At 42.1% G+C, this 18,101-nt stretch overlaps 1 protein-coding gene across 4 annotated transcripts in view; it reads right to left on the reverse strand.

The window, feature by feature from the left end:
- herc4 (HECT and RLD domain containing E3 ubiquitin protein ligase 4) overlaps positions 1–18,101 on the reverse strand; it is a 133,155-nt gene that overhangs the window by 40,570 nt on the left and 74,484 nt on the right. For all 4 annotated transcript variants that reach the window (XM_038821315.1, XM_038821312.1, XM_038821313.1 and 1 more), the window contains 5 exons: positions 13,362–13,551; positions 12,590–12,762; positions 12,336–12,455; positions 8,965–9,063; positions 4,779–4,946 (listed from right to left, as the gene is read on the reverse strand). In XM_038821315.1, coding sequence (XP_038677243.1) covers positions 4,779–4,946; positions 8,965–9,063; positions 12,336–12,455; positions 12,590–12,762; positions 13,362–13,551 — 750 coding nt within the window. The remainder of the gene's footprint in view (positions 1–4,778; positions 4,947–8,964; positions 9,064–12,335; positions 12,456–12,589; positions 12,763–13,361; positions 13,552–18,101) is intronic.

Raw genomic sequence — 18,101 nt, forward strand, 5'->3', positions numbered from 1 at the left:
GAAACTGAACTTTTTTCTTCAAATTTGAATATCTCAAAATGCCACCTATTGGTATTCTTACCTCGGGTGAATAACTTGGTCTTTGTGACAAAAATAATCCTGAAATTATCAGTGCTCAGTGTTATTATGAAGTTAATTGGACAGCAACTTCTGGCATTCACACATACGTGATAAAACATAGGAATCTAGATCCTATCCAATTTAACCTGCCCCTCCACAAAGGTCCATAAGTATCTCACCAATAGATTTGTTATTAAATTATACAAGCGGTATGAAATTATTCACCAAACGCACCAGAAAAAGTTTGGGCTGGTGCACTCAGGTAGAAATGAATCTTTAAACAGTGCAATATGTCCAAACTACTGCAAAGTAGTTTCTCTGGGTCTGAAAATTTAATTTCATAACCTGGAGCAGCATTCCTACAAATATAGTTATCGTTGGAGAATTTTTTTAAAAAATCAATTTTTATTCAACTATATCTCTGCTCCATTTATCTCATGTTCAATTGCATTTTTCTTTTCCCCCTCTATTTCATTTTCTCTAGATAGGTTTTAACAAATTAAACATTTTGACAGTTTCTGGTTTAGACTCGGCATGCCTCAGACTTCTTCAATTGGATGGGCCGAAGGGACACTATTTGAATGTCAAAGATGCTCTGCAGAGGGTGCGGCACTGAAAGGGATCTCTCCTAAATTAGCTGATGGTGAGGAGGCCATGAAAAGACTGAGCAGCTGCCAAGAAAATGAGCAGTGAGCCCTTATTTTCCCACTGATCGCAAAATCTGGACAAACTTTCCTGAGGTAATTTTTGCAAGTGTTTATGATCCATAGGAAGACTAACCATTAACCAAAGATTGCTGGTTGATGCCTCACTTTCTTTAAATTATTGCTATTGTAGAAACATGTTCGACAGTGCCCCATGTGGTAAGTCATATATGAAGATAATGGAAGAACTCCAATGCCTCTGTATCACTACCAAATTTCAATTTCAGATAATATTTTGGGTATTTTTATAAGTTTGAGAAGGAACCACAAGTTGAGCCACATGCCATGGTTAAGGAAGCGGGCAAGAGGTGGTGATTATTGGTGAGTCAAGTGTTAGCAATTTGGTTTATGATTCAACCGAGAGACAAATGAAAGGAGGTACACAAGCAGAATCATAGAATTAGGTGGCCATTCAGCCATTGTGTCTGTGCCAGCTCTCCAAGAACAGCTCAGCTAGTCCAACTTCCCCGTTTTCTCTGTAGCCTATCAAATTGTTCACAATTTACATTGATGATTTGGAATTTGGGACCAAGGGCAATGTGTCCAAGTTTGCAGATGACACTAAGATGAGTGGTAAAGCAAAAAGTGCAGAGGATACTGGAAATCTGCAGAGGGATTTGGATAGGTTAAGTGAATGGGCTCGGGTCTGGCAGATGGAATACAATGTTGACAAATGTAAGGTTATCCATTTTGGTAGGAATAACAGCAAACGGGATTATTATTTAAACGATAAAATATTAAAGCATGCCGCTGTTCAGAGAGACTTGGGTGTGCTAGTGCATGAGTCACAGAAGGTTGGTTTACAAGTGCAACAGGTGATTAAGAAGGCAAATGGAATTTTGTCCTTCATTGCTAGAGGGATGGAGTTTAAGACTAGGGAGGTTATGTTGCAACTGTATAAGGTGTTAGTGCGGCCACACCTGGAGTATTGTGTTCAGTTTTGGTCTCCTTACTTGAGAAAGGACGTACTGGCACTGGAGGGTGTGCAGAGGAGATTCACTAGGTTAATCCCAGAGCTGAAGGGGTTGGATTATGAGGAGAGGTTGAGTAGACTGGGACTGTACTCGTTGGAATTTAGAAGGATGAGGGGGGATCTTATAGAAACATTTAAAATTATGAAGGGAATAGATAGGATAGATGTGGGCAGGTTGTTTCCACTGGCGGGTGACAGCAGAACTAGGGGGCATAGCCTCAAAATAAGGGGAAGTAGATTTAGGACTGAGTTTAGGAGGAACTTCTTCACCCAAAGGGTTATGAATCTATGGAATTCCTTGCCCAGTGAAGCAGTTGAGGCTCCTTCATTACATGTTTTTAAGGTAAAGATAGATAGTTTTTTGAAGAATAAAGGGATTAAGGGTTATGGTGTTCGGGCCGGAAAGTGGAGCTGAGTCCACAAAAGATCAGCCATGATCTAATTGAATGGCGGAGCAGGCTCGAGGGGCCAGATGGCCTACTCCTGCTCCTAGTTCTTATGTTCTTATGTTATGTTCTTATGTTAAATCTTTTTTTTTTTTTTGCGGATCATCCAATTCCCTTCTGAAAGCCATGATTGTTTGTTTCGGTCTCCATTGCACTACATTCCAGCTGCTAACCACTCACTCCGCAGAAATATTTTTCTTTATGTTACTCCGGTCCTTTTGCCAACCACCTTAAATGGGGTTCCTTCACTTCTCAACTCTTGGATTGGATTGGTTTATTGTCACGTGTACCGGGGTACAGTGAAAAGTATTGTTCTGATTACAGTTCAGACGGGTCATTCCGTACAAGAAAATTCATAGGGCAAACATAAAATACACAATGTAAATGCATAGACACAGGCATCGGGTGAAGCATACAAGAGTGTAGTACTACTCAGTAGAGAAGATGTGTGAAGATATCAGATCAGTCCATAAAAGGGTCGTTTAAGAGTCTGGTAACAGCAGGGAAGCTGTTTTTGAATCTGTTAGTGCGTGTGCTAAGACTTTTGTATCTCCTGCCTGATGGAAGAAGTTGGAAGAGTGAATAAACTGGGTGGGAGGAGTCTTTGATTATGCTGCCCGCTTTCCCTAGGCAGTGGGAGGTGTAGATAGAGTCAATGGATGGGAGGTGAGTTTGTGTGATGGACTGGGCTGTGTTCACAACTCTCTGTAGTTTCTTACTGTCTTGGGCCGAGCAGTTGCCATACAAGGCTGTGATGCAGCCAGATAGGATGCTGTCTATGGTGCATCTGTAAAGATTGGCAAGAGTCAATTTGGTCATGCCCAATTTCCTTAGCTTCCTGAGAAAGTATAGGTGCTGTTGTGCTTTCTTGGTCGTAGCGTCGACGAGGGTGGACCAGGACATGTTGTTGATGTGCACACCCAGGAATTTGAAGCTGTCAACCACCTCCAACTCGGCCCCATTGATTCAGACAAGGGTGCGTGCTATGCTTTGCTTCCTGAAGTCAGTGACCAGCTCTTTAGTTTTGCTTACATTGAGGGAGAGATTGTTGTCGTTACTCCACTCCACTAGGTTCTCCATCTCCCTCCGGTATTCTGACTTATCGTTGTTCGAGGTTCCACCCACTACAGTCATGTCGTCATCAAACTTGAAGATGGAGTTGGAGCCAAATTTTGCCATGTGGTGTGCGCACAGGAAGTATAGTAGGGGGCTAAGTTTGCAGCCTTGCGGGGCCCCAGTGTTGAGGACTATTGTGGAGGTGGTGTTGTTTATCCTTACTGATTATGATCCAGTTGCAGAGTGAGGAATCAAGTCTGAGGATTTGGAGCTTTGATATGAGCTTGACTGGGATTATGGTGTTGAAGGCGAAGCTATTGTCAATAAATAGGAGTCTGTTGTAGGAGGCCCTGTTGTCGAGATGCTCCAGGGATGAGCGTAGGGCCACGGTGTGGGCCAGTTGTGGCAGTATACAAATTGCAATGGATCTAGGCATTCTGGGAGTATGGAGTTGATGTGCCTCATGACAAACCTCTCAAAGCACTTCATTACGATCGATGTCAAGGCCACCGGACGATAGTCATTGAGGCACTTTTTTATGGCTCTCCTTTGGCACCCGTATGATGATGGTGGTCTTGAAGTAGGCGGGGACCTTGGAACGGAGGTCCGCAAACACATCTGCCAGCTGGTCCATACAGGACCAGGGGCCCCATTAGGACCTGTCACCTTCCAAGGGTTCACTTTCAAGAAGGCCGATCTGACTTCGGAAACTGTGATGGTGGGTATGGGTGTATCCAGGGCTGCTGGTGCTGTTGACAGTGGCTTGATGGTTTCCTGCTCGAACCGAGCAAAGAATGCATTAAGTTCATCAGGGAGGGGTGCGCTGCTGCTGGAGTCCCACACTGGCACAACAGACTATTTGCATTTGCTGCAGATGACAGCATGGCTCAACAATTAAGAACTTAAATGCCAAATCCTGACTTGTTTTGTTTTATTTGTTCATGTGGTGTGGGCATCGCTGGCTGGGCCAGCATTTATTGATCATCCCTGAAGGCATTTAAGAGCCAACCAAATTGCTGTAGATTTGGAATCACATGCAGGCCAGACCAGGTAAGGACGACAGATTTCCTTCCCTAAAAGACACTAGTGAATCAGATTGTTTTTTCGACAATTGACAATGGTTTCATGGTCATCATTAAACTTTTAATTCCAGATTTTTTTATTGAATTCAAATTTCACCATCTGCCATTCGAACCCGGGTCCCCATAGCATGACTCTGGGTCTCTGGAATAGTCCAGCGACAGTACCACTACGCCACTGCCTCCCCTGCTTGAACACTGTATTTCCCGAGAGACTGTAGGTTTGATAATCTGAGCTATACTGTCCAACAGGGTGAGATGCCTTTGCTCACCTGACCTTTTATTGATGGGCCAATGAAGAATGGCAATGATATATCCATTGGAGCCAAAATTCTTATGGACAAGCATGAGTAATTTGGATATGGAATATTAGGGAAAAAATATGTTCAAATACAGGAAATTACATTTAAAAAGATTACTTACAAGGTCCATTTAGGTTATTATTTACAGATAAAACTACCTTCAATGGTTTCTTGAAGTCTACATTCTTACTTTTCCTCAATACTTCCACAGTGTCTTCAACAATGTGCCCTCTTCGTACAATCAGCACAAGACAAGGGTTAACTGTATCAACCACAGGCATGAAAAAGGATGAGAAGTTTTGTCTGTGTGCTTGGTCCACTGCCAACTAGAAAACAGGAAAAGCTAGCAGTCAGTATAAAAACATTAGCAAAAGTTAAAGGTGGAACGTTTACCAGAAAAATCAAAGAATAAAACCATGAAAAAGATAATACATTTTGAAAATGTAAAATAAATTCACAAAGCACTAGAAACTTAAATACTTATTTTGGCAGTAAACAAGAGGGAATTTCACAATCCAGTTCTTATTTTCTACTGCAAACACTGGACATTGCATTATTAGCATTCAATTAAACGAGTGCTAAATAACCTTTAAAAGTTTAAGAATTTTTGTACAGCTTACCTGCCTTTGGATATGGTCTGGAGTAAAATTCACATTCTATACAAATAGGATATTTTTAACATTCCAAAAACAAACTCATCTAGACCAGATTACCTTCAAGAAATTCCACTTTTGGGTTGGCAGATAGCCCCTCTCATTCCAAGTATAAGTACATACAACCATTGTCGGTGTTCCTGCATCACACCTTCTCAAGGGCAATAAATGCCAGCCTAGACAGCGAAGCCAACATCCCATGAATGGATAAAAAAATGCATTGTGCTCACTGGAAACAATGTGTTGCCTCTAATTTAAAGCACCCAATTCTTTTTATTTCCAATTAAAGGGCAATTTAGTGTGGCCGATCCACCTACCTACCCTGTGCATCTGTGTGTTGTGGGGGTGAGACTCACGCAAACACGGGAGAATGTACAAACTCCACACGGACAGTGACCCAGGGTATCAGCGCTGTGAGGCAGCAGTGCTAACCACTGTGCCACCCTTAATTGACCTCTAAAATGGCATAGCAAGCCACTCCATTCTATTCAAGACAACCAACCAACACCATGTCAGGGCAATTAAGGATGGGCATAAATGCCAGCGACGCCGACATCCACTGAATGAATAAAAAAAATCCAAGCACTACCTCAAATTTCTTTTTTTTTTTTTACTTCTTCAGGATATAAGAAAATTGTTGTACTAGAAAGGGTGCAGAGGCGATTCACCAGGATGCTGCCTGGGATGGAGCATTTCAGCTATGAACAAAAGCTGGATAGGCTGGTGCGGTTTTCCTTAAAGAAGTCTGGGGAGGGGGGGGGGGGGGGGGGGGGGGGGAGAACACCTCATTGAGGTGTACAAAATTATGAGGGACGTAGATAGGGTGGTTGGAATTTAGAAGTGGTTTGAGGAAAAACCTTTTCATCGAGAGGGTGGTAGGAATCTGGAACTCACTGCTTTAAAGGGTGGTAGAGGCGGGAACCCTCACAACATTTAAGCATTTAGAGGAGTACTTGAAACACCACGACATACAAGGACAAAAAATACTGGGAAATGTGGTTAGGGTAGGCGTTTGATGGCCGGCACGGTCACGATGGCCCCAAGAGCTTAATTTTCTGCTGTAAAATTCTATGAGATGCGAATGTCACTGGCAAGGTCAGCATTTAGTATCCATGCCCAGTTGTGCTCGGGTGCTGTTGGTGAGCTGACTTAAGAGTCATAATGCCACAGGCGGAGGCTGTTCTTGAACTTCTGCCATTTGTTTCGTGAAGGTTAAGCCACATCTGGGAAGGAGTTCCAGGATTTTGACCTAGGAACAGGATGGCGAGTAACTTGGAGGGGAAATTGCAGATGGTGGGCATTCCCATGTGTCTGCTGCCCTCTTATTCTGGGTAGAGATCATGGTGCTGTTAAGGGATCCTTGGTGAGTTGCTGCAGTACAGCTTGTAGATGGTACACACTACTGCCACTATACGTTGGTGGCGGAAATTTTAAGATGGTGGATCGGGTGCCAATCAAGTGAGCTGCTCCTGTCCTGAAAGGTGTGAAACTACTCAACTGCTGTTGAAAGGCAAGTATTCCATCACACTCATTTTTGTCTCATATATAGTGGACAAGCTTGGGAGTTAGGAGATGACTTATTTATCACAGAATTGTCCGTTTCTGACCTGCGCTTGGCTCGTCCAGTTCAGTTTCTGGTCAATGATAACCCGCAGGATGTTGATGTTGGGAGATTCAACAATGGTAATGTCATTGAACATTAAGCTAAATGTGGAACTGCTCCTAGCAGCTTAATCCCATCCGTGAGCAGTTCAAGAACATATACACTCAACAACTCTACCAGACAAGTTCACTAATATTTGCGAAAGTCTCGAGCCCAAACAGACAAATATCTAAACAAACAATTTTCCGTCCTTGCTGCATAAAAAATTGAAAGATCTATACCCTTCAAATATCTGAGACTTCATTTCAATGAATGTCTGAAGTCTGAAAAAAAATTCAATTTCAGTTTTATTTCACATGTGAAACCAAAACCTCAGGCAAGATAGATAGAACTAAAGTTATCCACGTGGCACATGTGGATAGACATCCGTCACTACTAACCTCGGCCAAGATAAATTAACTATATTGCACAAAAAGGATCACTGAAAATTCACTCATTTAAAAATGCTTCAACAAAAATGGATAAAGCCAATGCATGTGCAGAATACCACAGGTCCCCAAGGCAAATGTTTTCATTTCATAATCATGAATAATTACGGCAGCACGGTAGCATGGTGGTTAGCATAAATACTTCACAGCTCCAGGGTCCCAGGTTCGGTTCCCGGCTGGGTCACTGTGCGGAGTCTGCACGTCCTCCCCGTGTGTGCGTGGGTTTCCTCCGGGTACTCCGGTTTCCTCCCACAGTCCAAAGATGTGTGGGTTAGGTGGATTGGCCATGCTAAGTTAGGTGGATTGGCCATGCTAAATTGCCCGTAGTGTCCTAAAAAAAAAGGTTAAGGGGGAGTTTTGGGTTACGGGTATAGGGTGGATACGTGGGTTTGAGTAGGGTGATCATTGCTCGGCACAACATCGAGGGCCGAAGGGCCTGTTCTGTGTTGTACTGTTCTATGTTCTATTAGCGTGACAATATTTTCAACTCTATATATAAAAGTTATTGAGGCAACTGGATCTGTTGCTGTAATGAAGGGTTAATTCTGGGGGCAGCAAGGTGGTGTCGTGGTCAGCACTGCTGCCTCAGGGCGCCAAAGGGCAGGTTCGATCCCAGCACCGGGTCACTGTCCATGTGGAGTTTGCACATTCTCCCCATCTCACTCTCATAACCCAAAGATGTGCACGGTAGGTGGACTGGCCATGCTAAATTGCCCCTTTAATGGAAAAAAAATGAATTGGGTACTTAAAAATGTTTTTTAAATTCTGTGACTGGGCTGAACATCGAATGCCTGGATTGCGATCTTGGCACCGTGAGTGGAATTTCAAAGTCCTCTAGACATGTGACCAACAAAGAATTTGACTCAAGCAAAGTATGTTTCGGGAATTATTTTTGTCAATGTCACTATGATCAATTCAGTGTCAGACCTTGGATCAGGCAAGTATTTCTGCAACCAACCATTTGGTAAGTGCCTCCTGCACTAAGAATAGGAGCCAGAATAACTTTCCAATGCATTAAGCCCTGTAATGAATTCTGAAGCAAGAATATTATATTGTAAAAAAAAAATTAAAAAAATTCTGCAGATGTTGAAATCTGAAATAAAACCAGAAAATGCTGGAAAAACCCAGGTCGGGCAGCACCTGTGGTGAGAGAAACAGAGTTAACGTTTGAGTCTAATATGACTTCTTCAGTCAAACATTTAATAGAAATTGACACCGATTGGTAGATTGCAGGTGTTTAAGAGAGCCGATGGTACCAGTGAAACAGTAATATATTTTAAATTTGCAACATACTTGTTTTATAGTATAAAATCAATATTTGCAAAATGTTCTTGTCATTTTATTTAAAACAAGTCACTGCTGGCTGCCAAGAATAACGAAAGCTGAATAGCACAAAAAATCTGATCAAAAGTCGGCAACACAGAGTTAACTGCTTCTTTCCAGACGCTGCCTGAACCTGCAGAGGATTTACAATTTTTGTTTCAGGTTTCTGCAGTGGTTTGGTTTTGAATAAATAAAAAAGCGATCAAAAAAGTAATTAAAAACATTTCTGTACTATTGGTTTGATGAACTGTGCCAAATCAACAAAACATTTTCTCACCTGCATTTGTAAGATGGCATCTGTCTGGAGTAATGTTGTTTTTGCTTGGGCATCAAATACAAATGGATAAGTACAAATTGTAATTGGCATATCTGCCAGCTAAAAATAAAAAATAAATAAAAAAAGTTTGCATCAAATGGAGCGAAGCCATTTCCATTCTTAAGTCATAATTGGGCACAGGTCGGAATGATGTCTAAAAGATAGACTTGAGAACAACTCCTGCGAATAAATCTACAATACAAAACATGAACAACAAGCAGAAAGTGCCACGCTTGGATCATTTGTTCCATCATTTTGATTAAAAAGGCAGCAAATTCATAAAGGAGAAGTAGAATTAGTGTTTGCCTGCATAAATCTGCATCTCCAAATAATGAAAAGAACTTGCTTTTATATCACATTTCAGGATTTCAGAATTTTCTAAGTGTTTTACAGCCAATTGAGGTTTGTTTTTGGAAGGATAGTTATTGCTGTGATGTAGGGAAAACAGCAGCCAGATTGCATATATTTCACAAACAGGAAATGTGGTAATGATGGCTGACCCAATCTATGCTTGTCGAAGGTCAATATTTACCAGAATAATTTCCCTGCTCTCTTTGTGCCATGGGATTGAATGTTCACTCACAGAACACACATCTCATCCAAAATCATTTCTGATGTTTCAGCGCTCCTTCAGTCGGAGTACAGTGGTAACATCACTGGACTAGTAATTTAGAGGCAAAGGCTGATGTTCAGGGACATGAGTTTATATCCCACCACAGCAGCTGGTGGAATTTAAATTCAATTAACAAATCTGGAATTGAAATCTAGTTTCAGTAATGGTGGCCATGAAAATACCATCAATTGTCATAAAATACCATGTGGTTCATGTCCTTTAGGGAAATAAATCTGCCACCCTTACCTGGTGCGACCTACAGTGACTCCACAGCAATGTATTTGTCTCTTAACGGCCTTTTGAAATGGCCTAGCAAATCCTTCAGTTCAAGGGCAATTAGGGATGGGCAACAAATGCTGACATTGCCAGCGACACCCATATCCCATCAAAGGATAAATAAAAAAATTTGAATAAATAAAAAAATTGTGTTAAGAGTAGGGCCTGAACCCAGAATCATGACTCAAACCAATAGGTTTACCACTGAACAGTGAAAGAAGAAGAAATTGGGCTCAGTGGTAGCTCTCTTGCTCCAGTCATAAAATCAGAGATTCCAGCCCCATTGTACACACATAAATAAACGGAGTGGGGAATTGTTGCAAGTCCAGACTGTCAATGAAGCATTAGGCCGATCCCCTCCCTGTCTGTTCACAAAAGAAAGACAGAAACAAATCCCGTATCACTACCCAGATCGGAATTGGAAGGTTCTTCGGCAAGAATTTGGTACAGAAGTAGACCCATTCAGCCCCTTAAGCCTGCCCCGCCATTCGACAAATTCATGGCTGATAGGAGTGTGGCTCCAATTCCAGTCTGCCCCCTGTAACCCTAGACACCGGGTAGGGTCATAAATCATAGGTGATCTGATTGTGGATCCAATTCCCCTATCACTGCTCAGTGGTTGACCCTGTAACTCGGGGGAGTGGCACAGCTTTATCTGGTCCGGCTTACATGTGATGCCCCACAGCAATAGGGTTGACTCTTATCTGTCCTCTGAAACAGACCCACCAGCCACTCAGTTCAAGAGCAATTAGGGATAGGCAAAAAAGTGGGTCAGCAGCCATGTAAGAACAAAACATTTGTCCTTTAACCTCTGTCCCAGATTTATAATTTTTTTAATTGACTCTACCCCAAAGAGCTCATCACCCAAGCTGATGGCTTTTGATTACTATTCTTCCACAATTCTTGGTTCTACATTCAACTACCACCCTTAAATATTTTAAAGTGTTTCATTCAGTTGCGCCTGTGAAACATTATACAACAGGGCATCTTAAAAACAAACCGTTGGAACTAAGGAAAAAAGGTTTATATAAACAGCTTTTAAAAAAAGTACAGATAATCCCCAACCATAAAACAAAATTCTAACATGGAACTGAAAACTACCCAGGATATAGAACTACCAGACCGAGTTGTCAGTACAACTGACACAATCTGAAACAGTGAAACAAAAACTCCCATCCAACTTTACTTTGAAAGAATGATGAAGCAAAAATGTAACAAGAAGTAGGAAAGATTAAAAAGCAATCCAGCCATGAGGAAACAGAAACTCTTAGAAGAACATGCATGCAAAATAAATGAATGCAAAATAAATATTCTATGTCAAGAGATATTAAACTCACACGATGGATCTGAAAAATCTTGTAGTATTACTTAAAAAGTGCTCTGGTCAGCATTCATCCACTAATCACTACCAAATCCAAGTATCTGGTCACATAACTCATCTTAGTTTGTGGAACATGTTATGTGCAAATTAACTGCTATTTTCCTACATTAGCCCAGTGACCATATAGCAAAAGCATTTTATTGGTTACAATTAAAAACTAACAAGGTGATCAAAAACTAACAACGTGCAAGTTATTTCTTCAATTCTCCTGTGCTTACCATATCAGAAATCAGAAAGTAAAATCCCTCCATTATGAATGGAATCATATGCTAGGTCATGTGGGGAAAACCAGTCTAAAAGAGTCGGACTGAGGCAGTTAAAAGTTCTGTCATTATGGTGGGGCAAAAGATTGAAGACTGGGCAGACAAGGAGCAATGCTCAAAAATACACAAAACATCACAGTTGTTGTGTTAATTGTATTAATTAAGGTTATGTGTACACATATAGGGGATGAACATATTAAGAGGTATTTATTGAAACTGAACAAAGAACAGTACTGCATAGGAACAGGCCCTTCGGCCCTCCAAGCCTGCGCCAATCATGGTGCTTGACTAAACTAAAACATTCTACACTTCCGGGTCCTTATCCCTCTATTCCCATCCTATTCAGGTATTTGTCAAGATGCCTCTTAAACGTCGTTATCGTACCCGCTTCCACCACCTCCCCCGGCAGCAAGTTCCAGGAACTCACCACCCTCTTGTGTAAAAATACTTGCATCACAAATCTCCTCTAAACTTTGCTCCTCGCACCATAAACCTCTGTCCACATGTTAAAAAAGTGATGGAGGGTTGTAGGGTTAGCAGCTACACATTGGTAATGTTGCACTTCCAATTAGGCTTTTTGACCAGAGGTCCCAGAAAAATACAAGTGGTAATTTATTTGGTAGCCCCATCTCTGAACGGAGCTTCCGAGGAAGATGCTTATGACTGGAGGTGCAGGATTGCAGAATTACTTCACCAGCAAATACATGAATAAAAACAATCAAAGTTGAAAATCACAAAAAGCCCAGTCAATTGCAGAGTTCAATAAATCTAAATCTAGCCATGAGAAACATTTACTTACAACTCCATATACTTGGTGTTGAATCCAGTTTACATAATCAGTCCTGATGTCTATGAGCTCTTGTACTTCATGGATGTAGAACTTGTCATACTGAATTATCTGTCCAGCTTTTTCATTTACCTGCATTAATAAATTGCAACCATGCGGAATTGGAAATTCAAACAACATTGACTTTAAAATGAGTTTAGACTGCCATTACAATGTGTACAGAATCAAATGTCAAGATTTTTTATTGCAATTCGGCACAAACTCACCCTATGCAGAATTGCTAAAACTTCCAGGGCAGTTTTCAGAAAATTATTCCATGTCCTTCGCTCAGAGTTAGCCATTCCAACCTTGGTTAGTTTCAGAAGAAACACTACAACGTCCTTATAAAGTTCCACAACCTTCTGAAAGAACGCAGGTTCAAACGCAGCCCACCAATTTTCTACGGTTAATGATTCAGAATTTGTAAATGATTTTCCATACAAAGTATTCGTACCAGTTATTTAAGCTTCAAAAAGTACTAATTTTTAAACTCCAATTACATTAATTTTGAAAGAATACAAGGGAAATGGTAAAATCCTAACCTGGATTTTGAATAATAGTCTGCTACCATTTTTTATTATTTTATCTTAAGGCATAGCATGCAAAAGTTTAGGTCAGAAATATGCAAGAATGAAGAGAACAGAACTAGTGGATAGGACACTATGAGTTCACACACTGGATCATAGAGTGCAGTTGCTTCAAAAGAACACATTTGTGTGGTAAGGGTTTTAGAATTCTCAAACCAGCATTCACAATTACTTCTGTTTAGGTATACATCCATTTATTCACTATTGTAGTTAAATAAATTGTAACTTTTATAAAAGACACTAGTACAAATATTTGCTGAGTAGCAATCACACCCATATTTCTACATGACTAATAGCAAAAACTAGACCTTGTAATTAAAGATGAATCAAATATGTCCACGATAGCTCATGTAATTCTTGTCCTAGGTATTTATGTTTTTTAAGTACCAATGCTCTTACAAAATATATTTACCGAGTACTTTCAGTGGCACTTTTTCAAGTTTCACAATAGCCATTCCATTTGGAATGGCTAATGTTACATAGTTGTTGACATCATTCATGGGTGGGCACTCTGGAAGAGTAACATAGATCCTCAAGGCCTCTACGTCAGGTGGGGAATTGGAAAGTCTTGGGATCAGATTTTTCTCCATGCTAGCTGCTATCTGGAGATAAACCAAGAGATATTTGTTAACAGTCAGAAGCAGCAACCATCTCCACCTGTTGGAACACAAAAACCTGATTCTAAATTTTTATTTTTCTTCATTTAAAAGTACACTGAAATCAGTCAGATCAACAAGAGGAATACTTCAGTAAAGGCTAAGTCCAAAACTGAACAGAGGCCAAGATGCTGAAAATATTCATCGTGACCAAAGACAATTACTATTTAACAAAATGCTTTTGTTTCATTAACTTAACACCTTATAATGGCGGAATTTATTTGTCCCGTTAAATTTTCCACGAGAATCTTGCTCTGTTCCACTTCCCTTCAAATGATCTCACATCAAAAGCCAGAATATTAACACCCTGGACAGCAAATGCTAATGAGATTTAGATAGACACATGATTATAGGTATATATCCATTGATGTTTAATTCGGAGTCTGATATCGAAGGGCAGTTCTAGGGTTAACAGACAATGCTGGACTGGACCCCATGCCCATTGCTCATAATATTCTTAGGGTAGTCAGGGACATATTACCACTCCCACAATATTGACTATCAGCCTCCACGTACAATATTGCAAATGAACGATTGGCAGTAACTGCTTGTAAACACCCAAGTTTCTAAGCCCTCTCTGGCTCACAGATATTCGGCTTCCTTTCCATCCCTCATTCAGAGATAGCTATTCTGCAGTGTCATCCATCCTCTTCTTGGCTCACCAACCCTCACTGTCTCCTCTATGGCAGTGTTATTTCAAAGTCGGGGGCGCGACCCGCGGGTGGGTGTTCGGAGGGTCGCGGAGCCGTTGTCCGTGGCGCTCCCGATCGCCAAATCCCCTCACAGCAGCCGGCTTGTCATAACGCCGGCTGCAAGCGGCCGCGAACGTGTAAAAAAAAAAAAATTTGGTTGCATTGCGCATGTGCGCACGATGATCGGCACGCATGCGCAGTGCGGAAGCTATTTTTTTTTAATGGTTGCAGCTTTTTGTTTTACAAGTTCTGTAGTGGTTTTTATTCATTTATTTTATTCATTTAATTTTTTTTCATTTATTTTATTCACTATTTTTATTTACAAGTTTGGGGGGGGTTATTCATTTTTTTCATTTATTTTATTTTTTTCTTACAATTTCGAGCGTGTTTTATTCATTTTTTTCATTTATTTTACTCATTTTATTTTTTTTTACAAGTTCGGGGGGGGGGGGGGGGGGGGGGGGGGGGGGGGGGGGGGGGTTTATTTGATAAAACTTTACAGGAAAACAATTCAGAACTTTGGACAGATAGATTCCATACTTTCCGACACCGGAAGGCTTCACCTTCATCAAACAAGTTCCATTGGAGGAGCGTGTACGAGGGCCAAAGGGACCCAAAACCATTTCCTCCATTTTTGTCAGCAGCAAACAAGGTAAGAGAAAATCGTGGGTTGCGCGGGTCGGCCGGCGTAGGTTGCAAAGGTCGGCCAGCGTGGGTAGCGGAGGTCGGCCGCGTTGGGTCCTGAAGGTTAGCCAGTTGGTAAAAATGGGTCCCCGGAAAACAAGTTTGAAGAACACTGCTCTATGGAGTCAGTTTAATGGCCTGGTCCTGTTCCTCTGCACAGAGGTGCTGAAACACTTTTCTTGCCCTTTCTCACCCATCCTCCACATGGTTTTTGGTCTTCACACCCAGTGTGCAATACTACCACAAAGAGTGATGCTAATGTATTAAAACCCTTACTACATGCATATTTCCGGGCAACTTATTCCATAATTCAACATTTATTATGAAAACTGCCTGAGAGACCCATCAGCAAGTTATTATACCCTCTTCCCACCCCCAGCCCAGTGAAAATGCTGCAACCTTGATTGGCAGGATTTTAAAAAGAACGTTCTCCCTGTGTCTGCGTGGGGTTCCTCCAGTTTCCTCCCAAAGTCCAAAGATGTGCAGGTTAGGTGGATTGGCCATGCTAAATTGCCCTGAGTGTCCAGGGATGTACAGGTTAGGTTATGGGGATAGGGTGGGGGTGTGGGCTTAGGTAGGGTGCTCATTTTGAGGATCAATGCAGAATAGATGGGCCAAAGGGCCTCTTTCTGCATTATAGGAATTGTATGGTTCTAATTATATCTGCATTCCCAATCCACTAATTTCCCCCATCCATTTCACTTAAAGAGTGCACCATGCCTCGACTCCACAGTAAACGCTAATGGAAACGGAAATATTCAGTATCTTTGCCTTGAGTTTCCATTAGGTTACGCTTTTTATTTCAGTTCAATTTGTCTGAAATCAGTCAACCTAAGGTAAAAGATTAATAAAGCTGCACCAGATACCATTGGTAACAAGGAACATTTGTACCAAATTTTTTCCATTGCATGTTCCTAGTTCCCCATTTCCCCTTTATTTTATCCATAAATTTTGCCATTAATTTGATGAAACAATTCACTCAAGTAACCGCTTAAAAAAACAACCTCATGACTTTAGCTCCCCAATTGTTAAAAATCTTTTAGACTTCCGGTGACGGGGTTCTGCTCAGCGGATGCACGAAAGGTGGCTCTCCTCTTGAGAGCACCTCCTCACCTTCCTCCAACAAGACTCGTCATGTCGACCAGCAGCAGCTCCAGGGGACGAAAGGAACTTCTTGTTTAATTTTTATGGGCGGCATGGTAGCATAGTGGTTAGCACTGTTGCTTCGCAACTCCATTGTTCCAGGTTCGATTCACGGCTTGGGTCACTGTCTGTGCGGAGTCTGCACATTCTCTCCATGTCTGCGTGGGTTTCCTCCGGGTGCTCCAGTTTCCAGAGTCCAAAGATGTGCAGGTTAGGTGGATTGGCCATGCTAAATTGCCCTTAGCGTCCAAACAATTTGGCTGGGTTTGCAGGGGATGGGGTGGCGGTTTAAATGGGTACTCTTTCCAGGGACCAGTGAGGACTCAAGTGGCCTCCTTCTACACTTCTTCTATGATTCTATGAAGTAAAAGGCAACAAAAGCCTGGAGAAGCAAATCGAGAAGACGGCAAACATGCGAGGCGACAAAGCCCCGGCCACACCCGACCAAGAGGCATCACCAGGCCGCGCATCGAGCCCCCCCCCTCCCTGATGACCAGATGGAGGAAATTCCTTACAAAGGAACTCTGGGTACTCAAGGAGGCCATTAAAATCGATAGGAGGGCAATGGTCAAGGTGGTGGTGGCAGAGGTGCTGATCACCAAGCAGCCAGCCCTAGAAAAGGTGGGGAGGCAAGTGGAGATCTGTGGGGCGACTATAAGGGAGCTGGAAAAGACCTCAATGGAGAGTTTCTGTATAGAAACTGTATTCCCACCCCCAACACTCAAAGCCCAGTGGTAGTAGCTACACTCCGAATATGGTACCAGCTGATGCTATACTTCAGCCTAACTGAAATGTCCACCATGGCCCCCATCTGTAACAACCAGCCACAATGGACGCCACCTTCAAAAGGTAGAGCCAGGACATAGAATATAGAACAGTACAGCACAGAACAAGCCCTTCGGCCCTCGATGTTGTGCCGAGCTTTGTCCAAAACTAAGATCAAGCTATCCCACTCCCTGCCATTCTGGTGTGCTCCACGTGCCTATCCAATAACCGCTTGAAAGTTCCTAAAGTGTCCGACTCCACTATCACAGCAGGCAGTCCATTCCATACCCTAACCACTCTCTGAGTAAAGAACCTACCTCGGACATCCGTCCTATATCCCCCACCCTGAACCTTATAGTTATGCCCCCTTGTAACAGCTACACCCACCCGAGGAAATAGTCTCTGAACGTCCACTCTATCTATCTCCCCCCATCATCTTATAAGCCTCTATTAAGTCGCCTCTCATCCTCCTCCGCTCCAAAGAGAAAAGCCAGAGCTTTTACCAAGTACCAAATCCAATGTGGCCCCACCTCTTGTTGGCCTATCCACATATTGTGTCAGGAAACCCTCCTGCACACACTGTACAAAAACTGCCCCATCCGAACTGTTTGACCCATAATCAATATTTGGAAAGTTAAAGTCACCCATGACAACTACCCTGAGACCTCCACACCTATCCAAGATCTACTTTGCTATTTCTTCCGCCACATCTCTATTACTATTTGGGGGTCTATAGAAAACTCCTAACAATGTGACAGCTCCTTTCCTATTTCTAACTTCAGCCCATATTACCTCAGTAGGCAGATCCCCTTCGAACTGCCTTTCTACAGCCGTTAAACTATCCTTAATTAATAATGCTACTACTCCACCTCTTTTACCATCTTCCCTACTCTTACTGAAACATCTATACCCCGGAACTTCCAACAACCATTCCTGTCCCTGTTCTAACCATGTCTCCGTAATGGCCACAACACTGTAGTCCCAAGTATCAATCCACGCTCCAAGTTCACCTACCTTATTCCGGATGCTCCTTGCATTGAAGTAGACACACTTCAACCCACCTTCCTGTCTGCCAGTACACTCCTGCGACCTTGATACCCTCCTCAGTACCTCATTACTCACAACTCTGGCTTCTGGACTACAGCTCGTTTTCCCATCTCCCTGACCCCCGAAGAGCTGTAGCAAAGTTCCCTCTCAGGATATTGATGCCCC

This window comes from Scyliorhinus canicula, chromosome 16 (assembly GCF_902713615.1).
Source record: "Scyliorhinus canicula chromosome 16, sScyCan1.1, whole genome shotgun sequence".
In the NCBI taxonomy this organism is placed as follows: domain Eukaryota; kingdom Metazoa; phylum Chordata; class Chondrichthyes; order Carcharhiniformes; family Scyliorhinidae; genus Scyliorhinus; species Scyliorhinus canicula.